The sequence below is a fragment of the Epinephelus moara genome, chromosome 3 (genome assembly GCF_006386435.1).
Source record: "Epinephelus moara isolate mb chromosome 3, YSFRI_EMoa_1.0, whole genome shotgun sequence".
NCBI classification, from domain to species: domain Eukaryota; kingdom Metazoa; phylum Chordata; class Actinopteri; order Perciformes; family Serranidae; genus Epinephelus; species Epinephelus moara.
Genome location: NC_065508.1, coordinates 27998805 through 28023150, shown reverse-complemented (window position 1 = coordinate 28023150; position 24346 = coordinate 27998805). Strand labels below are relative to the sequence as shown.

Sequence of the window (24346 nt, the reverse complement as noted above, 5' to 3'; positions counted from 1 at the left end):
TATATGTGTATATATATATATATATATACTGTATATATACATATATATGACAGACAATAATGAAAAGCATAACAGGCCCCCTCTCAACCCATTTCAGACACAGAATATGATGCATGATAGCGGCTTCATTCAGACATGACAGGACCGGTCTGAAGAAGCTGGTGTGATATTTGGCATCTGATGTGAGAAGGGGAGATGTCACCGCTGGAAAACAACTCTGAATTGGAAAATAATGATGTGAATGAAGACAAGCATTTTCTGTTATAACCTATTATTACATCATCATGAGTATGAGAGAAATTTAAGTGAAAAATAGAGGGAACACTGGTCTGATTATTGTTGCAGTTGTGCCGGGTTTTTTTGTTTTCACCTGTGTGAGACTTTTACCTGTTTGTGTACTTTTACCTCTTTACTCTGCACTGTGAGGGGGAAATCATTTTACCAGACTGATCTTATAAGAGAGGAATCTCTTGCTCTTTCGCAATTTTCCATGATTTATCAAGCAGATTTTGTTAGACATTAGAGATAATCATTAAGTGATACATTTATTACAGTGCTCTTTAAAAAGTCAGAACAAGACATGAATATTTAACCTTGTGCTGCTGCAGCCTTTACGCTAATGTGATGACATTCAGTGCAGACTTGTGTCATGTTGGAAATGTTACAGATGCCACCTGGTGAATGTGACTTGGTCATTTATTCAGATACGACACCAACATATTACTGACACAGTTACAGACTAGAATCACCGCCTTGGGGTTGTATGCCTCCGCCAACCCGTCAAGTCCTAGTAGACATCTGTGTGAAATTGTGTCATTTTGTCAGCTTATGAAAACCTGAGCTACAGTGGGTCCATGTCATTGGTTCGACATCCCATTGGTTCGACATCCCATTAGTCCGACTGTCCGCGGTGCTGAACGGCTCAGGGCAGGCGTATGGTGCCCCGCTGCAGGCTCACGGCTTATGTGTTTGTCACTTTCTTTTTCATTTTAACCCACACCATGATCTTTTCCTGACCCTAACCAAGTGGTTTTGGTGCCTAAACCTAACCAGACCTTAACCACAGGGCATCATGATGATTTCGGAACGGACTTCGGAACAATGAGTTTAATATGGTCGGAACAATGGGATGTCGAACCAATGGGCTGTCGAACCAATGGGCAGTTCCCGCTACAGTATGGCCAAAAATATGTTTTGTGAGGTTACAGTGAACTTGACCTTTGACCTTCCACCATCAAATTCAGTTCATTCCTCACTTCAAGTGGACATTTGTGCCAAATCTGAGGAAATTCCTTGAAGGCTTTCCTTAGATATTGAAAAATATATGATAAAATAAATATGAAAAAAATTCTGTCAAGGTGATCTTAAGATATCACGTTCACAAGAATGAGACAAAAGAGGTCATGGTGACCTTGACCTTTGACTTTCATCCTTCTAATTCTCATCAGGTCATTCCTGAAACAAAGTGAATATTTGTGCCAAATTTGATGAAATTCTCTCAAGGTCTTCTTCCGATATTGTGTTCAACAGAATGTGGTGGACACAAGGTCACAGTGACCTCTACCTTTGACCACCAAATTTTGATCAGTTCATGACAAAGAGACAGATGCAAGTTCACAGCAACCTTGCATTTTGACCTTTGACCACCAAATTCTCATCAGTACATTATTGAGTCCAAGTGGACGTATGTGCCGAATTTGAAAAAATTCCCCGAAGGTGTTCTTCAGATGTCACATTCATGAAAATGAGACAGAAGAAGTCAAAGTAACAACGAAAATTTGATCACTTTGTCTTTGAGTCCAAGTGAACATTTGGGCCAAATTTGAAAAAATTCCCTCAAGATGTCCTTCAGATATTGTGTTCAGGAGAATGTGGCAAACACAAGTCCACAGTGATCTTGACCTTTGACCACCAAATTTTGATCAGTTCATGAGAAAGAGACAGATGCAAGTTCACAGCAACCCTAAATTTTGACCTTTGACCACGAAATTCTAATTAGTTAATTCCTGAGTCCAACTGGACGTATGTGCCAAATTTGTAAAAGTTCCCGCAAGGTGTTCCTGAGATATCACATTCATGAGAATGAGACAGAAGAGGTCAAAGTGACCTTGACCTTGAACCTTTAACCATCAAAATCCAATCACTTTGTCTTTGAGTCCAAGTAGACATTTGTGCCAAATTTTAAGAAATTCCCTTAAAATGTTCTTAAGATATCACATTGATAAGAATGGCACGTACATAGATACGGATGAACAGCCAACCCAAAAACATAACTGCCTCTGGCCATGGCTATCACTGGCGCGGATGCATAAAAAGGTCCATGTCTGAAAGAGGCTTTACAGTACCTTTCAGTTACCTGGACACCTCTTGGACTTTAATTTTAACTTTAAGCAGCTATGGTACAATTTGTACAGCTTGCAAATTAGCTGCCAGCGGATTAAAGTCCCATCTGTAAGTGAAACAGGTTTGCATTTAGAGATTACATTCAAAGTAACATCTGGTTGCCTATAAGCCTTGATATGTACTGACCGTGCTGTTAATAAGCAGCTAATGAGACCCAATTACGTCTTCAAATCCTTGTCCAGGACCAGGAGAATTTGGCAAGATGCAAATATGAACAGGATGACAGCTGGAATGAATGCAGGCTAAAATAGATGTTTATGTCTCACTCTGACCACCGCTACAAAAAAGACTATCATCCCACAAGCTCTAAGTATGACAGTCAATCACATCTACTTGTGAGATGTTCTACACACTGTCATTGAGCAGGAAGTCTGCTGCTGCTGCATGGGGCAAAGAGACTCTCCGACTTACACACATCTGCAAAGTAAACTGTTAGAACTATGACAGATGTCAGAGTGGAGATTTCCTGAATAATTGAACAATTACAGAGACACCAGTTGCCCCAGGGAAAGATGGAGGGATGAGGGGGTGAAGAGGAAGAGAAGGAGGAGGAAGAAGGCACACATCGTATTCTGAGTGTGCTCATGCCAACTAACACCACCGGAGATCCAAACAGACTGTTTCCAAGCTCAAAACTTTCTAATTAGCACAAACAAACTCGAGAAAAAAAAAAGAAAAAACAGAGTGAAACAAACAGTAACTGTGTAAAGTATTAACTTCTGTTCTTTGTAGATATTCAGCTTCTGGGGTCCTGCAGTTGCATTTTAGAGAATGTGAAAAAGTTTAGTAATTAAAGTGATTTTGTTGATCTTATGGTATGGAAACTAAGAGTTTTAGATTTAAGGTACACGCAAAATGTCTAATTACATTTGTCGTTCTCATTCTCATCTTAAAAGAACAAATATTCTCTGCCTCGTTACTTATCACACAGTTGCCTTTGCATCATAACAGTTTCCTGGAAACCATTAAAAAAACATTCAGAGTGTATCGAGTTGACAATTCTGTCAGAAATCAGGCAAACAGCAAGTATGCCAGGTCAAAGCTAAGCCAGGATGTTTGGCTCTGAATTGATGCATTAAGAGGTATGGATATAGCATGAGAGGTCAGCCTTGTTTTAATTTATTTTTTTTTACAAATTTGTCACAGAGCCCATCTGAGGTACCACAACATCCCAGTCCCCTGTGGCCCAAAAAGCATTTTCCCCATAGACCAATATTATAAAAGAGATATCTGTAAAATGTGCTGAGCACCTCAAACTGCAAACAAAGTCAAGTATTACTCTTTGCATTGTGATTTTTAAACCACGACAACTTTCCTAAAGGCTAGATTAACGATTGTTAACTGCCTAACATCATCTCTCATCAATGTAAAGTCTAAGGGATGGGCGGCGGAGCTCAGGCACAGACACTAACAAGCAACACACAGGCTGCAGAACATGAAGCAAACCAGGAAGATCAGGTTTGGTGTCCCAAGCCCCCAGGAACAGCACCAGGCTTTGAAGCCAATTTGACATAGTGGTCAAACCATGAAATGAGGACTTCCAGGTCTGTATGTGATGCCATTGGGCCCATAAAGACTTACTCCCATACATTGTGAACGAGAACGAGATTGGTGGATACATTTTTCTAAGCATCACAACCCCTGCAAAATCACTCAATTCACTATCCGGATTTGATCCACTTTGTCTGATAACAATTGTCTACAAGTGTAGGAGAGCTGCACGATTAAATCATTTGATCCCTATTTAAGTTGGCAGAGTGCCAAACCTGAAGTTGACTGCTCCACCAGCGAAAGTCTCAAGTGCACTTGCTCTGCTGGCCCAAGGATGCAGAAGATGTTGGTGATTTTATACACAGGAAGTCGTACTTTTTTGGCTTCATGCACCACTGAGCAACTTTCATAGCAATGAACAGGGCCCCATCCCCAACTCTGTATCCAATTCTCTTCATACATCCATGGTATGTCCTGGGGAACCAACTTTCAGTGGGCACCATTTTGTCCATTATCTCTTACTATATATTCATGGGAAACTGTAATCGATATTTACAATGAACATTTTGCGTAAAATTTTTACCATTCACCTTCATTTTCCCATCCAAACAAGTTTGACTAGCTTGGTCGGTTGTCTGGACTTGTTGTCTACAGTAATGTGCTGCAATTTAGTCTGACTGCTCTGACAAAAAGACACACAAATAACAACAAATGCTGATGTTGTGGTGGCATCACCTGTTCCAGCATGTTCTGCAGTCTCTCAGCCTCAAGGTCGATGACGAACTTCTTCTCCTGTCTCCGGTCCAGATCATCCAGCAGCCGTCGGTAACTGGCATCGTTGAAGTTTTCCACGCAGATGGCGCTGACCTGCCAGTTGTTTTGTCCTGCCTTCTCCATGATGGCTTGCAGGATGGCGTATCCTGATACAGTGAGACACACAGGACAAGACACATCAAAGAAGGGAAAAGAAAACACAACTTAACTTTACACAACTTATGAGTATCTTTTTGTTCAATATATTTATTGGATCCTAATACATAATAATGTTTAATGTGAGTACCATCCATTGTAGGCAAAGATAAGCTCAGTATGCTTAATAACTTACTATATTCATTGATATACCCCTCGTCCCTTTGTAAATATGAACAAACAGCAAATGCACATTTTCAAATCAATGAAGTGGAAAGTTTCATCAAAAAGAAACAAATTCACCTGACCTCTAGTGGCCGTAGTAAAAATGACGGGGGCAAAGGTGACATCTCAAAAGCAAAGTTATGGATGTTAAGAAAGTGTTTTTGAGAGGTCGACGACAGGCTAACAAACACGTGAGGAACAAAGAGTGGCTATTTGTGGATTCCCCTCCATTTACAGCAAAGTATTTCGAAGTTTCCTCTCAAACAAAGACAGTGGGTTTTCATTCGGTTTTTAATCACAAAACACGAGGCGCCCACTCCATGCCCAACAAATATGTTAAATGCTTTTTCTACTTCATCAAAACATTAGACTTTTGAATATATTAGAACATCCATTTTGCTAGCGATCACTCTTCTTCTCTACTTTGCACTGGAGCATTGCCATGTTTCTAGGCTCGTTATCGCCATCAGCTGTAACTCAGTGGAATTACACAGCAATAATGCCAACTTGTGTTACACGCATGCTTGTGCACTTGAGGCCCCTGGGAAGTGTGTTGGGCTTTGAAGCCAATTTTCATAGTGGCCAAACAGTGGTACTGCTTTTTCCCATTGATTTAAATTGCGAAAGAGACATTTGTAAATCAATGCATACATTTTTTTGAGGGTAATGACTCATTTCACTATCAGGATTTGATCCATTTGGTCCCCATAAAATTTCCGAAGTCCAGAAGAGCTGCAAGATCAAATCATTTTACCCGCATTCATTTTAGCAGAACGCTAAACCAGAAGTTAGCCATTCAGCCGGTGGAAGTAAGACACTCTGCAACACTCAGTCGCATTCAGTCACTGTAAGTCTTTAGAGTGGCTGCTCTATTGGCTGCACAGTGCAGAAGTGGTGCTGATAAACCCTCGGATCATCTGGGTAATTTTACACGCCGCAGTTGAACCATCTTGGCTTCATGTGCCACTGAACAACTTTCACATTCATTGCTGAATCCAGGCATCTTAATACATCCATGACCCACTTACATATGCATCCTCACGCTGATGTGAACTTTGTAAGACACACAAAAATGTGGACCCAATATTCAAAACATCAGGTTTGTGCTGTAGCTCATAGTGTGTAAGAACTCCACATGGTTCCATTCAGATTGTGAGATTTTAGAACATTTTCATTATCTTCAAGAGAACTAGAAAATATAAATCATCACATGTATCCCGTTGATGTCTATGTGTGTATTCTGAGGCAGATCTGGATCCATTTTCTAGTGTTAGACGTTAAGTGCTTCCTGAATGCTTTTTAGTCCGTGTCAGTGTGACAGCTCCTCAATATGTTTACTGATGAAACTGAGGCTGGTATACTTCCTGGCTGAAATATGCTCATGTGAAGTGATAAAACACAATAATTGGTGGTTTGACTCAGAAACTGGCTTTAGTTGACACAAGATCCTTGGCAAGACAACCCTTCTCTAAACTAAAAGACACCATGCTGAAGCAAACTCCTCTCAAGCTTTTATCTTTTTCCAGCCAGATCCTGGCTTTTGGTCCAGGCGGTGAAACAGGCTCGCCTCCATGAGTAGGATGTAACATTACTGTTGGGGGGGGGGCACACTGTCAGGTTTGTGTATAAAGAAGATGAGTGTCAGAGAGGAAACTAGGGAGCTGTGAGGGCGGCTGTTCTCCAGCAGGAACAGATGTCCCCCTTAAACGGCCCCTCCTGGTGGCCATCACAATCTGGCAACCCGTCTCCCTTTGCTCCCAATTAGTGGATTAACCTGTGCTCTGGCAACCCGGCTCCCTCTCCACCTCCTCCATCCCATCCTCAGCCCCTTGCTCCCTGTTAGAGGGATGTCGGCGCCAGGAGGGACTGCTGGTTGAGACGACAAACACATTCTCCCACATGCATGTATCATCTCAGAATGTCCTCAGTTACTCCTGGTAGAGCTGGTTCATGGCATTTTGACTAACTATTGGGACTTGAATCAGACACAGTCATTGTTCCTTTTCTCAGTTATGACAAAAGACAAATGGGGTTGCACGTCGCAAAAGCTAGAAAAGAGCATGAAATTCAAAATGTGCTGTCACGAGGTCTTTCCCATGCGAGGCTTTGGGAACAGACACATTTTTTTAATATCTTATTTCATGCCTTTATAAACAGTTGACATTAGAGAGATGACAGGAACTGAGGGGAAAGAGATGGAAAATGACATGTAGCAAAGGTCCCCAGCTGGAACCAAAAAAATCGCAGATGTTGCGGTTTATGGTCTGCAACAGGACGCTTGCCTTTTTTCTCTTTTGAAAGGCCAGCATTGGATTACATTTGAAGCTTATCAAAACTGAGTTTTGGTGTTGTTACAACTTAAAATGGCACATTTGTGGATTGGTGCACACTTAGAGGAAAAACAAAAGCGACAAATTCAGCTGAAAATGAAAAAAGACGCCATAACTGCAAGGCATCTCATTGCTATACCTGCACAACAACACTGAAATGTAAGAAAGGATGAACTTTTTAAATCCCTTTTACAAAAAAAAAAAGTGACTTGGAGATCATGTATAACCTGTGAAGGTCTGGACACACTGAAACCAACATCGAAGAACAAGTGGCAATGAAGGCCGACTGTTCTGTCACCTTATGTCGCCTTTGTCTCGGCTAAAAAGCTACAGTGGAACACACTGCAAAGACTACAGCCGATGGCCAACTAGCATGTATGTTCTGCACCTATGTGAGAGGAAATAACTCTCCATAGCAGCAGGAGGCAGTACTCTGTATTCGTCATTCGAAAAGGGAAATGGGAAGACTGATGGAATGGATTCAAGAAGCTAGTTAGCCAGTTAGCACATTAACAACACATCTCAATGTTGATAGAAAAGTGACTACTGTGCGCTAGCGGACAATAACACAAACATTCACAAACTGTTTCTGCTAAAAACCTCAATGGCTAACAAAACAAACAAACAAACAAAAAAAAACTAAAATTACTGCTTCACAGTTGTATGCCTCTCTGAACCAGTAAAGTTTCTCTGACAGTTTACATCCATGTCTATGAAAACGGGTCCATGTCATTGGTCCGACAGCCCATTGGTTCGACATCCCATTAGTCCGACTGTCCGCGGTGCTGAACGGCTCGCGGCGGGCGTATGGTGCGCCGCGACCGGCTTATGTGTTTGTCACTTTCTTTTTCATTTTAACCCACACCATGATCTTTTCCTGACCCTAACCAAGTGGTTTTTGTGCCTAAACCTAACCAGACCTTAACCACAGGGCATCATGATGATTTCGGAACGGACTTTGGAACAATGAGTTTAATATGGTCGGAACAATGGGATGTAGAACCAATGGGCTGTCGGACCAATGGGCAGTTCCCTATGAAAACTTGGATGCCTCACACACACATCTTCCCTCCGACAGCACAAACGACCTATAGTTTCAAAATTTGTGTCACCATTTTAGTATCTGACCAAATTCTTGAGTTATGGTCAAAGAGCACATTTTGTGAGGTCACAGTGACCTTGACCTTTGACCTTCCACCACCAAATTCTAATCAGTTCACTTTGTATAAAATTTGAGGAAACTCCCTCAAAGCCTTCTTAAGGTATCACAAGAATGAGATGGATGCAAGGTCACAGTCACCTTGACCTTTGACCACCAAAATCCAATTATTGTCATCATCAGCTCATTGTTGAACCCAAGTGAATGTTTGTGCCAAGTATGAAGAAATTCCTTTGAGGCGTTTTTGAGATATCACTTTCACGAGAATGGGACGAATGGTGTATGGGTGGACGTGTGGACGGATGTATGGACGGAAAGACATACATACAACCTGAAGACACAATGCCTCTGGCCATGGCTATCCCCAGCGCAGAGGCATAAACACCCCATATAACTAGTTTGTTTCCATCTCACACCCTCTTGACTTTAGCTCGTTGTTTGCTTTCCTCACTTCTGTTTCTCCTCTCATCCACTAAGCGGAGCTGCAAATCAGGGTGACTGAACTGGCCCCCCCAAAAAAAAAGAAAAACAAACCAAACCAAACCAAGGGCGACAGACGCTCAACGACAGCCCAACATTGACCAATTGCCGAACGTCTGCTTAGTGTGTCAGGATCCTTACATGAAAGAAAAACATAAAGACATCAAAATGCCACTAAAACAAAGTATATGATATGATCTGCTTCAAGTTGTCAATGAAATTTTGTCCAGTTTTAACAGACAACTAGATGTTATTCACCTGCAAATAACCAAAAACATACTGACTGTTCTGTGCTGTTCACCAAACTCTGGATAAAACAAAAGGAAATATCCACCAGCCTTTGTAATGAGTGGACGATGGCACTAGATGTCGGTGAAGATTCTCAGTCATCCAGGTCGTGGTAAACTTAAATGCTATATCGTAGGCAACTGGACATCAAGAAGCTTCTTCAGTTCTAACTGACTGGTGTGGAGCCGCAGGGTTTAAACTCTGTGTGGGTGTGAACCCTTACAGCGTCTTTGAGGGGTGGTCTTTGGGGTAAACGACCTTAATGACTCTGTAAGGGTTCACACCCACACAGAGTTTAAACCCTGCGACTCCACACCAGTCAGTTAGAACTGAAGAAGCTTGATGAGAGGTGAAATGTCTTGAAGAAACTCAAGCAAGCCCAGTTGATATACTACAATACGGTATTTATGATGCCACTAGATGGAACAGCAGAGCGTCCCCCACCTTTATAGAAAGTCATCCTGTAGGGAGCGTAGATACTTTCATGGCGATCCATAGGATAGTTACTGAGAAGGTTCAATCTGTACTGACACTGACTTCCCTACAACCAACCATCAGTTCCATATATTAAACAGAAAAGCTCATCTTTACCCATCTTATCCTTTTTGTGTCTTCTATCCTCTCTCGAGGGCACACGTAGTTGTTGAGCAGAAGAACTTTCTGTTAATTGATCAATCTCAGTCCATGTTCACACTGTACTTCTGTTTTTCTCTCTGAGGAGGAAAACTCAGAACAGAAAAACAACCACGGCTGCTTTCAACACATTCAAAGTCTCCAGATCTCCCGGTGTGAACTCACTTTATTTCTTTACCTTTGCGTTTACTTTGTGGCGTTTGTGTCTGCCCGCCCAGGGACCGCAGACAGACAGTAGCCGGTGGCTAAATCTGATACAAAGCGTCTCTTCTTATTGCTTGAAATACATGGTCCCTGACAAATAAACATAATAAAAAGGAGGGACTGTGTGCAGGGCTGGGATGCCACGGGCTGGGATGAAAACGACTCCCTGTGGTAGCTGCAGCTACTTTGCTGCTATTGACTGTATTGACTGGAGCCGTTCTGCTACAAATGAGCAGCTGTTTTGTCTCACTGTTAGCGTGTTGTAGGGTGAAACCATAGTTTGTGTCATTGTACCTGTGTGCTCCTGTCCTTCTGGTTTACCATAGACTCATTCTCATAGAGGGCAGAGGTATGATGCTATGATGCAATACATGACCTACGTTGTAAATAAAACTAAGTTGGAAAATTGGCTCATTATGTTTTGAACGGTCTCATTTTCATCACGACATGACACGTGACTGCAGAGTAAAAGCTTATTATGAAGAGTCCTGATGGTGCGGTGACTTTTAACTGTATGTAATACCAACAAATTTTGTATTTTGTATGCTATGACTGACTCTTCCAACTGTCCTCATCGACAGATGAAGTGTTACGATTGTGTCTTTTCCAGTCAGTGTGAGAATGCCTGATGTGCACAATGTGTTGACACGGAGAGACAACCGGTGCACCGGCTACCGGCTCCAGCAGGTGATTGGCTCATCTCGGAAGACGGCCACGACACGTAGAGCCAAGATGGAGTTACTTTTGTTTTGTTTTGTTGGCCTTTTCCCACCTTGAAGTTAAACCAGGCTCCCAGTCATGTGAATTTGTAAATAAAGTCGGTTGTTTCATGTTGAGCAATATGTCTCTGCTTGGGGACGATGGAGCATGCTCAGTTGTCACTGAGATGGATCTGTTGATACACAAGCTCGCTAGCTGTTATGATTTTATCGATATTATGATTTCAAATTTAACTAAAAGAGCTTCATTTTTGTTATTAAATTACTAAAAAGGTTAGAGTAGGAAACTAAATCACAATCGGGAGTCAGAAACTATTCCACTATCTCCCCAGATACAAATCAGCAGCTGGAGTGGGTTGCTTCTACGGCGTCTGTGATATCTCTCATCATGTCCTATTGTGCCGCACGCTGTACACACAGCGCATGGAACAGGAAGCCGCAGTGGTGGCAGCCGAGGCAAGCAAAGCGTGCAAAGGGCCAGCTGATTACCAGCTGATAAATGTGTAGCCCCGAGGCTGTATGTGGAGCAGCAGCCATCCACAATCAGCATCAGCGTCAAAGACACAGCCACGAGCTAATGTGCACGCTAACGCATGTTGTGTTGATTGGAGCGGAGCTGGACACTAGATGGAAGCAGCTGCAGCCTGTGGAGAGGAGAGGAAGTGAACATCTGGCTTTATGTGTGTGATTTCAGCCTCCTCTCAGTATCTGTCCGTCCCTCTTGTCCCATCTTTACCCTCCAGTTTGATGCATATTGTCAGTGCCTGTCCACTGAGCCTCCATCCGTCCTTCCTCCTTCAGTCTGTCCTTTACTCTCACCTCCTGCTCTCCACAGAGAGGCTTATGCTTTTAAAAAGAGACATCATCATGTCCTCTTCACACTGCTGTTACCAGTCCATCTGCTGGAGGTGGATCTGCTTGTTTCCTTCGCTATGTCCTTCTTTTCCTCCCTTATTTCCTCCTTGGCTCTTCTCCTCTCCTCAACTTTTCTCTATTTTTTTTTTAATGTATTTTTTCCTACTTTCATTTCCTCTCTGTTCCTGTCTTCTTCTTCTCTCTCATTTACTCCTCCCTTCTCATCTCTTCCCTTCTTGTTCAATCTTCTCTCATTTCCTCCCTCCTTGTATCCTCTCTTTTTGTTTACTTTCTCCTTTATTCCATTCTTTCCATTCTTTCATCCCAATCTGCATCCTCTCCTTTTGTTTTCTCCCTCCCTGTTTCCTCTCCTTTTCTGTTCTCTTCTCTCCTACCCTTTCTTCTTGTTTCCTCCCCTCTCCTCGTTTCCTCTCCTCCCATTTCCTCCCTTCTTGTATCCTTTCTTTTTGTTTCCTCGCTCATTTCATTTCTTCACATTTCCTCTCCTTTCCTTTCCTACCTCCTTGTTTCTTCTCCTGTCTTTTCCTCTCTCTTTGTTTTGCTCTCCTCTTCTCTCCTCTCTATTCCTTTCTTCTACTCTTCTTTTCTCTCCTCTTGTTTATTCTCATCTCTTGTCTCTTCTCCCCTTTCCTACCTCCCTGTTTCCTCCTCTCTCATCTCCTCCCTCCTTGTATGTTTTTCTTTTAGTTTCCTCTCTCATTTCCTTTCTTCAAACTTCCTCTCATTTCCTCTCCTCTTCTTTTGTTTTCTGTACTGTCCTTTTCTTACCTCCTTATTTCTTCTCCTCTCCTTTCTTCCCTACTTGTATTCTCTCTTTTTGTTTCCTCCCTCCTTTTTCCCTCTCCTCTACATTCCTTTCCTCTCCTCTGCTTTGCTCTCCTCTCCTCTTGTTTCTTTCTTTATCTTTCCTACCTCCTTGTTTCTTCCCATCTCATCTATTCTCCTCTCCTGTCCTGTCCTCCCTCCTTGTTTCCCCTCCTTTCCTCCCTCCTTGTATCCTCTCTTTTATTTCCCTGCTGCCTTGTTTCCTCTTTTAATTCCTCTCATTTTCTCCCCTCTCCTCTTTTTTCCTCNCCTTTCCTTTCCTTTCCTTTCCTTTCCTTTCCTTTCCTTTCCTTTCCTTTCCTTTCCTTTCCTGTCCTCATTGTTTCCTCTTCTCTCGGGTACTCTCCTTTCCTTTTCTCTTGTTTTCTATCTTGTCCTTTGGAGAGGAGAGGAAATGAAATCCAATTCATGTCCTCTCCTCTTGGTTCCTCTCCTTTATTGTTTCCTCACCTCGTTTCTTCTCTCCCTCCCCTTCATTTCTTCTCCTTTCCTTTCCCCCCTCCTTGTTTGATCTCCTCTACTTTCCTCCTTCATTGTATCCTCTCCTCTCCTCCTGTCTCCTACCTCCTTGTTTCCTATCTTCTCCTTTCTTCTCTTATCCTTGCGTACCCTCTTGTTATCTCTTATCTCCTTTCTTCTCATCTCCTTTTAATTTTTGTCTCCTCTTCTCTCCAAAACATTTTCCTGGATTCGTCTTGTATTCATTTTATTTTATTCTAACCTCCTATCTTCACCTCTTTCGTCCTCTCCTTCTTTTGTCTCTCTAAAACATTTCCTGGACTCTTTTTGTATTTTATTCATTTGTATAATCTTTATTAATTATTTTCCCTGTGTGAGTGTGTGTTGGTGTTTAAGGGGGAAGCTTAGAGGAGCAGCTCTCAGCACAGAGCTACAGTAACCAGCCCTCTTATATCTCTGGTGCTGTGATGCAGGGAGTCAGACTGGCGCTCATTGACTGAGCTCAGCCATGCGTGGGCTGATTCTACATTATAGTCAATACTGGATGAATGCCTGGCGCTGTGTGCGAAAAAAAAATCCTCAGGCCAAAGTGCTGCAGCCTGTACCCAAAAGCCTTCTGAAGCACTTGCATACTAAAATGTACATATACGGTCAGGCACACACTCTTGTCCCCTCCAACAAAGACACAACTCCTCATGACACAGTTGAGGTTTAAATATATGCAAGTCGTCCTCGTTAGAAAAACTGCCAGAGTACACTCCTACTTTACTCCACAGGAAATTAAAAAAATAATAATAATAATCTGAAGGACGGTGTCTGACTCTGCTTTTCCTGCAAAACTGCAGAGAGACGGCCGCATGATTTCTAGACTTGTAAAAAAAAAAATGCTTGTGCAGAAATTTGCTTTCAAACCAGACAGCAAAAGAGATGGTGGACGGAATAAAAAGTAAATGACAGAAATGTAGGACGAGGACATTAATAAAAATAAAAGACACATTATGAGGAGGAGGATGAGTAAAACTGAGCAGATGATTGCAATCAATAAACATTTCTGTAAATGTTTCATGACAATATGAGTTATGAAACAACTGAAAAGTGCCGTCAGATACTGCTGCAGCTCTTCAACAAAATGGTTCATCTGCTATGAAAACAATCACTTCCTTCTTCGTGAGTCAAGGTCATCTCAATACAGCCATAGCTGGTAATAGTACCCATATTGAGCCAGTCATGTTTTTCATATCCTTGACAGCCGGTGTTTCCTGCTGTTAGGATGACAACAACTTCAGCAGAATGGCAGAGCTCAAACATCAGCCATCAGTCAGCTGAAAGAAGTTCCTGGCTGCTTACTGGTTTCAGCACCACGGACAGAGACAGCAACAGGGCCGTCATTGTTACAGGAAGTCAGGCTCCTGCAAATACTAAACTGTCTCTTTTTAAAGCTTTCAATTTTCTTGCTTGTGTTTTCTACATGTTGTGAACTTCTGTTGTGAAATGAATGATTAGTATGATGGTGTCCAGTTTTAGGGTTAATTCATTTTTTTTATTTTATAGAGGTTCTTCAGATGTATAAAAGTGGGTTGGCTACCTGGAATTATGTGTCCATTCCTTGATTACCCTGTACATTATTCATATTCCTTTAGTCTGTAAGGGTCGTCAGATCAAAAGAATCAAAAGGGTTTTTTATAAGAATTACTCCAAGTTGTGAGGATTGTTTTAACAGGATAAAGTGGTGTTGTATCGCTATGGTGGGTGCCATAATCCTCATGTGCTGTAACTCACTCTTTCTTTGATGTGTTGTCTGTTGGCAGTTTGATCAAATGAATTATTTATAATTGATATATAATCTCAAGCCTACTTTGTGTACAAGTAATATTCATACTGGTTTAAATAAACAATTTGATTATATATATAAAACATGAAGTGTATATAAAGCACTTTTTAGCATTTTTTTTACATAAATTAAACTAACCACCAAATTTTGACTGTTTAAATACCACAAATGTGAAGTTTTGCTGCTTTTCCTTTGAATTATTTTATTATTTTTAATGTATTTATAATAATGTTGATGTTTGGACTGTTGGTTGGACAAGACAAATATAAATATTGTAAAGGTGTCAGTATGGGCACCAGGTCATTGTGATGAGAGCCCCACTTTATCAGCCAATATTAGCCTCTCACAGATGTACTGGTATCGGTGTATATCAGTGGCATAACGTAGTTACAGCGGTCCCCTGTGCACACTATTATGACGGGTCCTAAGGTACGCTAGTGACTTTAGTGCCTAAACTAGCTACTGTACCACTGGATAACACCAACACACCCATATTAACCGACGTAGCGCTTTTATTTTGAAAAAGACTGTATGCAAACTGTAAATTTCCTGTGAAAACGGAAGTGTATTTTGAAAGAAGACAATGCATGTAACAGGCTGAAGTTGACACGGCATCCCAGAACGTCAACAACAAACGCACCCAGGGTACCTTGCACGTTGTATCTGGACATGAAAAGTCCAAGACCAAAGGTCGATATGTGACGAGGTCGGAGTGAGAATGTTTTCATATATTCAGGTATTTATGCCCACTTGAGAAAATACAACGAAAAGCGACCAAGGCTGCAGTTGAGCCATACAACAGGGCACCACTGACAGGGGACCATCCAGAACCTGAGCTGCAGAGAGCTAACAGTGACTGATGGTGCCTTTGGTTAAACTGGAAGATAACTGAAATCATTCTGCTGCACTGAACTACAAACCAGACAGAGCCCATGTGTGCGTTATGATGCTTGGACGTTTTGCTCCTCACTTGGACAGAGGTGTGCTGAGACTATGGTTAGAACATTGGATAAATATTTTGATGACTGGCTGAGTACATTTTTTTGGTCATTTAATTTTGCTCCTGCCTCCAATGAATGACTAAGAGGGAAATACACATCTTACCCGGTGAATTAAGGATTTATTTCAGCCAAACCACAGTTGGTGATTGTTGGAACAGTGTACTAATGAACCACAATGGTTTTACTGAGTTTTATTTTGTTTCTGTCGAGTCTGAAGTTAAGATAAAGATCAACATCTAGATTAACTTTTGTAAATATGTCTTGTGCCCTATGTGCTTGAGTTTATCAGCAGTAAGCAGTTTTTGGGCAAACTGAGGCCGGTCGGGAAATCACTGGAGACCTTCTTTAGGATCCCTGCAGATAAAGTGGAAAGAATAAACCAAGGCCAGCGGGGGTGAGAGGGCAGATGATCACTGAGCGAGTACTTTTGTCACAGAACACTGGCCGATTAAGTAATAGCTTTTGGCTGTGGTGCTCAGACACAGCTTCCAGGGACTATACAATAAGGCATGTTTGTTGTTGATAACACTAGTGTTATCAAATTTATGTTGTTTTTCCGGTGTTGTAGTGGAACAGTAAAGTAAGTTATTACTTTTTGTAAACAGAGCCGTGTTTGAGATGCCTACTTCCATGTGCTGGGCAGGTTTGGGGAGTATTTGGGGGTTTAGCGTCAGGAGCTCAGGTGCAATGCATCCTGGTGCATGTAGGGACTGAAATAACAGCTGTGCAAGAAGGAAAACTCAGTACAGCACACAATGAGGAATTTATTGCTTCAATCAACTACAATTACCATCAAACTGATTGTATATCCACGTAAATCGGGGTGAATTTCTCCTTTAAGTCTCGAGACATCACACATAAAATCATCTGTATTCCTTTTACGGAAGAATACTGCTCTTGAATCAGTCGTGATGCCAGATTAAGGCTTTAAGCAACCTAAAAGTCTACTTGTGTGCCTGTGGGGCAGCACAGTCTTACAGCGGGGAACCTTTGTTGTGTTTTTGGAGAACACTTGATCAGATACAAGTAGTTTTTGTTGAGAGGAGAGGAGGCTTTTTACCCAGTCAAGCGTGTACGACCTGAGATAAGAGGAAAAAAGAGCCAGGGAATGAGTTGTTCTGAAGGGAGGCCATCCAGATACGGTCCTCACTCTGTTGCTCCTGTACAGCCAATCTGCTCAAACACTCACTGCAGCCCCCACAGCACCACAGAGAGAGAATGAAACACCCCTGACTACCTTCTGGAAAATGTATGAAAGCGAGATGTGGAGATGCGATCCAAGCANCAGAGGCGAAGACTGGGTGGGTGACAGAAAAAAAAAAAATGAAAGGGGACAAAGAAAAAATCCAAAGAGGGAGAAACACACACAGATGAGAGAAATACGCTGCCCTGGTCCTCAGGAGGGGAGTGGAGCCAGAGACATATGGAGGGAGAGGTCTAACACTATCCACAACACTTCTAACAGCAGCTGCACTGCAATATTGATCACTTGGTGGCCCCAAGACATGTTGTGGATTAAAAACAGCCATTATTTTAGCGAGCACATCCATTCACACCTCTGTGATCGCCATGTAGGACGCACGAGGGCAAAGAAACACCATGTACCCGTCTACTGACAGAATTCTACACTTAATGTAAATAAATCAATTACTTTGAATGAATATACCTATATTTAGGTCAATGTAATGTTTGAGAGTGTCAGACATTTCTTGAAATACTGTAAAATTAGATTTATTGTACTAAACCATGCAGATAATCCAACAGGTCCTAATAGTTGAAAAAAATGATTGGTCTTGTCAGCAGACCAAAAACAAATATCTTGTCCGCCATCTTTATGGATAAGGTTTGGTTAAGTTGAGCCAACTAAAGCTAAAGATCATAGTTATGGTTAAAAGACACCAACACTGACTGGTAGATGGGGGACTGCCCATTGTTCTGACTGCTCATAATTCAGACACCCCAATAGACTGAACCGAAAACAGGTGTGGACTGGCAATCTGGACACAACATGAGCTTCTGTTTGGGAGAAAATACTCAAAGAAAACTGCCCTTTACAGCAACGCCCATTTGTTTTCAGGATATCAGGCTGTTTGGTCCGATGGGACATTTTTTGTGCTGTTGCGGCTTCGAAATTATGATCTGTCGGAACAATTGCATAGCACTGGTAGGAGACAGGTTGTAAACTGCTGTCGTTTTATATGTGCAAACATCAGTCCATCTTGACCTCCTGCCTCTGAGTTTTTGTGGCAGTATAATAACTCGCTACTGTGCTTCTGACAGACATGGGATTTAGCTAGTGTCCCAGTCATTACGTGGAGAAACCAACAGAATTCTCAAGATGTTGATTCATCAATATGAATATCTTTAATAAAATATAACAGCCAGGAAAATATCAGCAGGTACATTTTGTTACAGCTTTAGCCAAGACCGGCCACAGCCATCTCACCAAAGCTTTCACTTGATATGTCTCTCTTGGTTTATCTGTCTAGATGTCTGTTTCTCTGTGGCACAAAGTGCAGTAAGTGGCTGACAGTCTCTAGAGGACAGAGATTAAAAAGCACAAAGTGGAGTTACTGCAGTTTGACTTGCTTTTTACCTCCATTTTGTTGTTACTGTAAATTTTACCTGTCATTTTCAAGGGGATTACACATCTCTGTGGCATAATATAAAACGTCAGACTTGTGTCATGTGTTGTTACTGTTCTGAGTTTTGGTCACATCAGTTCATTCAGTTGTTTAAAGCACAGCACACACACACTGGCACTACCATCTCCAACTTTTATACAACTTTTCAAAGGAAAGACAAAAGCAGCCGATCCTCATCACTCACCCCGGTCGGTGTCGTACAGGAAGACGAACTTGTTCCAGTCGTAGTGGTCGAGGAGGGACAGGAGCGCCCCCCGGATGGACGGCCGGAGCTGCAGGGTGAACTGGCTCTCGCCCTCGGTGGGGAAGCTGGGCGTGATGAGGGAGATGTGCAGGGCGCTGCAGAAGGACGTCAACGTGTGCACCGAGCGCTTGTCGTACAGGCCGAAGATGGCGAAGACACCGCGGGAGTACTGGGAGCAAACTGGGGAAAGAAAAAAATAATGAATTACGAAACAAGAAGATAGAGCAAAGGCAGGCCAGCCAGGAAATACAAGCAGGGGGACAACGTTTTCAAAAGTGGGCCCCTCATCCACACCTAACACACCCTCCTGGGAATATAATCCAATCAATCCTATTCCACATGTATTTAGTATCTTGTACTTGTGTCTACTCTTAAGACCTTGTTTTCTTATTTTGAAAAGCAGAGGTAGTCACATATGTGTGTCCTTAGCGTAACTTTGGAGCATTATTTGGCCCCCTTTCTGACAAGATAACTAAACACAGTTGATACCAATAGACGCCTTAGGTCCTCTAGTTTAATATGTTACCCATGTCTTCAGTGTAGCTTTAAAACGTAGCCTGATACAGCGGGTTTATTTGCTTCAGCTCTGCCTGTCATACCGGCTGCTCCTTCACATTTTTTTGTCAAACATTTGTCCACTGCGTCTCTGCTCCTTCATTTTCTTGATCTCTCTGTACCCTGACTTTTCCTTTAGGAGCTCCTGAATTTTTAGTGAGGCACTCTGACTGAGCTAATCAGGCAGCAGTTCTGAAATTTTGAAAAACATATCAAGGAATATGCAAACAATAAAAGTAACCACATAAGGCCAAAGTGGATCCTTGACGGACACCTCGCCCCGTCAGTACTCATAAGCACCTCTTATTTCTCTGAAGTCATTTATCTAATCAGTTTTCTCCACATTCTTTCTGAGCTTAATCCCTGACCGCTCGATGCTTTTACTCTTTCTGGGTTTTCTCTGAAATCTTTTTAACTAATCTGTTTAATCCCCCTTTTTCCTCAAAACCTTTCTATTCTAATCAATTCATGTAACTGTCCTTGAATCGCTTGACACTTTGTTTGACTCAACATTCGGCATCACAGGTCCAACATCTTACGTGTATGGTGCATATGCAGCGTGTTTTTGCAGAGTCTGTCTTATTGTTGGTTGCCCGGCAGTGTCTTTGGGTGTCGCTGGACAAGACATTTACAAATATCCTGATTCAACTTATTGTGAGCTGCCATAAAACCAGATATCATCCTACTCTTAATTTGCAGCGCTTACAGTCATTGGATTCCTTGTTTACATTAAAAGAATATATTACTGGAGCTTTAAATATAATACATCTGTAATATATTTTGATTTTCTTATTGTTCTCTCCTGTTTGAACAAAAAGCTTATTGTTTTTCCATCTATTATTCTCAAATCAAGCATCCACAGTTTATGCAACAAGGACGCTGTCAGGCTGTGAATCAGTTCACTTATCTTTTATTAAGCACATTTCCCCTGTGATTATTTCATTGTGTAGAAGCAAAACAACAATGCACACAATGAGGGCTCATCTCAGGAGAAACACGTACAACTCTTGGCACAGTGCCAGGAAACTAATACGAGCACACAGGAAGCGTTGTTTCCAGTTTTGCTCATGATGAATAGAAGAAGAAATGGGTGCTTAATGTGAGCAGCGATAGCCATCTTAGTCGAAAATGCACCTGAGCAGATGATGAAGACAAAACGAATGTGCGTCGTTTTGAATGACAACTGATGGCTGGGAAATGGCGTGCAAAAATCACCAGAGCAGTGAATGCTTAGCGCCACGACTGGAGACAAAATAACAAACCATTATCCCACTGATTACCACTTTAAATCCTTTCAAGGGATCCGCTGAATGCAGTAAACAGAGATCAAAACTGAACGCATCCGTTTCCTCTGATGCTTTCATCTCAAAAGCTGTTCTCTTCCCCCATTTAAACAGCAACAACAGTACCAACACTTCCTAGCGTCGCATTGAATCATTCCCCTCGCTGTTGTGCAGATATATTCTAGAGGACGTCTTCCCCATTAACAAAACACATCGCATTCATGCCGCGCTGCTTCATGACATCAAAACAGCACAAACTGAACCTGCGTGTGTTGTGTTTTATTGGTCAGACTTTGAATTAAATGGAAACTTCACGATTTCACAGAGTCTACACAGCACACACACACACACACATACACACAGTGTGTCCTGCTTAAGGAGATCTCCTCATTATAGAAAGGTTTGGCTGTCTACAAGAGACGCACTGTAATTGCCCACTTTTTACACACTCGCAGAACAACAACAGAAAGGCAAGATAATGAGCATCCTCTGCCAGTTTCCGGGTACGAGGAGAATCAGAGCGAGCGGCAAACTGAAGGAAGAGCTCAAGATGTTCTCGTTGTTAAAGGAAAATGGGGGGTGGGGGAAGCAAACAAGCTTTACTGACAAACCCATTGTTTCCATACAGAGTGCAGCACTCTACTGTAGAGACAGAGAGGAAGAAAGAGAGTCTGCGTCTTTCTGATCTGCCTGCAGCTTCATCCTTCACTGAGACAAACAAGACACCAGTCAGGGAGACAGAGGGAGGAAAGCTTCTTCTATTGTACACACAATTAAGGTACATGGAGGTGCAGGGAACTACAGTTTCAGGAAAAACACGGCAGTCAAGACCGTACTGTGGTTGCGTTTGTTGTAATATCACAGCTAAAAGTTTGCTTTTCCTCGTGTCATGACTCATTAAAAGTTGGTGCCAGCTGGGGAGATGTAGCTACAAATATTTATTTTCATGGATCCAAAGAATTGTACTTGACTAGAAAGAGACATGTGAGTTATCTACCTAATCTCAAATGATGAGCGTGTCGACTTTGAAGTGCAACTGAAATCTGAAAATGAAAACACATCCTTTTCATACTAAAGTCCCCGTCGACTGAAGAATGTGCTTTGCTTCCTGTCACTTCAGATGTTTGACCTTCACAGTGCAGAATGATGTTTGACACGATGGGAAAGACAGAATAGATTTAATTTCAAGAATTTTAATAGGTAATTGAACTTTTTTGTAGAGAAAGAAGTTATGATTCAGAGCATCATACTTGTGGAGGATTCCTGTACTGTCTTGCCTTCAAGCCTCTGAGTGGGCACATGTTTGCTTGACCTGAACAACCCTGTGCTGTCAAGTGAGCTTAAAAGCCGAGGACAGACAGCATTTTACACTAGGACTAGACCCTTTCAGGGTTAGTAAACAGTGTGACGTTTTTGGTGGGCAGGGCTTAGCTGGAGTCAAAACAAATCTCCACAGACATTAGCTTGCGCTAGCTAGCAAGTTCTGTTGGCTTGTTTTAGACAATGGAGGAAGATGATGTGAGTCTCTCTGAATAGGGTGCGTTCGGAAATATCCATTCCGTTTGCCGTAGTGAACTAAATTCGTAACACTGTCACAATGTACCGCACTGTTGGAGTGGCAGAGAGCACTTTGGGCACTCTGTCTGTGGAGACGGAGCAGCAGAGCGCAGAGCGGAGTGAATGTGTGATTAATTTAACCGTTTGTTAATTCATATAGAAATATAACGCTCTGTTTCTTCGACTAACAGGGCTCTCATTTTAGTGTCGAGCGTCAGACTGAATTTACCAACGCACCATGTCAGGTCACTCACTCTCCGGGACCGCCAGTGTTACTTGAATAAGTAAAACCTGACCAACCGGACCAGACTGGCCGACCCGTATGCTCTCACTCAGTGGATGGATGATGTCACAGGAAGGCAATCTTACAAAGGAGGACGACACTTGAACAGTTTCCTCCAGTTTGTTTTGCTATGGAAGCTAACGTTAGCAAATGTGCTAAAAAGTTAGCGTTCCAGAGAAATCCAGTATTCCTCTTATCACATTTAACCATAGTAGTCTCTGACAGGCAGTGGCGGCTAGTTTTGAGCCATGACTCCTTCTATTCTGGCTCCCAGTAACACAACAAGACCACATTTTAAGACTCCTATGTAGCCTACAGCCCTGTGGTGGTGTCGGCCCTAAAAGGGTCTACTGAAGACCAAAGCTTTTTTTTAGCTTATGGGTGTAGACATTTGCAGGTATGTTTTGAAAGGGATAATTCTGATTTTTTGAAGTGGGGTTGTATGGGGTACTTATCCATAGACAGTATATTGCACACAGTAGATGTCAGCAAGCACAACTCCAGTTTGGAGAAGCAGGCTGGAGTCAGACATGGAAACTAAGCAATTTACTGCTGTGGACGGTCAGCAACAAAACCTATATTAGCCACTTAAAAAAAGTCCCACCTACAAAAATCTATATCAGTGTAAGTGTACGCTATATTGAGAGTATTTTCACTGCTTTACCTTAATGTGAGACAGTGATTTCCAACAGGAAAATTAGGTCTATACATCGCTCTCTTTAAAGCCAGACTCCATTGAGAAAAACAGTGATTTAACATTGCTGAACACAGCAGCTGCTGGTCTACTGCTGCCTCATTCAGTTAGTTAGTTTGTGTTATTGTGTGACTTTGGTGTTTAAAAAGGTTAATTTGGATTTACCAAACTCGCACAATAACACAAACTAACTAACTTATTGAAGCAGCAGTAGACCAGCATCTCCTGTGTTCAGCAAACTAAAATTAATGTTTTTCTCAATTGAGTCTGGTGGTTTTGACAAGAGCATAGATTGGAAAAAGCAACGACTGGAGGCGCCATCATGAAAACTAAAAATATAAAACACACATTTCTCCATTTGGCTACTGATGTTTGTTTTTTTTTTCAAAAAGCAGAGGTTAGAAAAAAACAGCCTCATCATCAGTAAAAAATGTTGGCTTTTTACATTCTGCAAACCATGGATATGTCATTTGTACATTTTATCTAGTGGACATGTTCAAACTTTTATTTCCTACAGCGCTGTGGTTTTTTTTAAGGCACAAGACCACTTGGTTGTGGTTTGGAAAAGATCATGTTTTGGCTTAAAATACCCTGTTTTGGTGCCCAAATCATGCCTCCAATGTCTCCCTTAAAAAAACCAAGATTTGTTGTTTGTTGGTCTCAGTTGTCTGCAGTGCTGTGCAGCTTGGCAGCCGTCTCTCCTAAATCTCAAACCATCCAAATGTCCAGCTCCCAATGACAAAGTCAGCTTACAGACATGTAATCAGAACTAAGTCACCTCAGAAAAATGTATATATGTATGAAATATATAAATGTAGTGTATCTGTGGTTTGCAGGAACATAACATGCCAATATTTTCTTCAGTTGACTGAGCTGGAAGATTTGTACGCTGCAGTCGGACTTTAACTGCACATATGGACACACCTGCTCCCTGAAGACCACAGTGACTAACATTTACTCTCAGGTTGTGTGTATGTGTGTGCCCGTGTGTGTGTGCCCGTGTGTGTGTGTGTGTGTGTGTGTGTGTCCATATTGAAGGCTGAAGGCTCGCAGGATTTGTGGTAGAGAGAGTGTCCACTCAACCAAGAAAGGAGTCCAGAGGTTGGAAAATCCACACAGCCCACTGATGTCCCCTCAAGGGATGGGATGACATCAAGCACACACACACGCATGCACACATGCTTGGATTCCTATATGTCCGCCCACACCCTCTTTGTCAATACTACACTGCTATCATGTACAAATACCAGTT

General features: G+C 42.0%; 1 protein-coding gene across 3 annotated transcripts in view; it reads right to left on the bottom strand.

Moving 5' to 3' along the window:
• Positions 1 to 24346, bottom strand: part of gria4b (glutamate receptor, ionotropic, AMPA 4b) — a 181091-nt gene that overhangs the window by 71227 nt on the left and 85518 nt on the right. For all 3 annotated transcript variants that reach the window (XR_007569420.1, XM_050037021.1, XM_050037030.1), the window contains exons 3-4: positions 18663 to 18902; positions 4630 to 4814 (exon numbers count right to left, since the gene is read on the bottom strand). Coding sequence is in view for 2 of the 3 variants with exons in the window: in XM_050037021.1 (XP_049892978.1) it covers positions 4630 to 4814; positions 18663 to 18902 (425 nt within the window). In the remaining variant the exon portion in view is untranslated. The remainder of the gene's footprint in view (positions 1 to 4629; positions 4815 to 18662; positions 18903 to 24346) is intronic.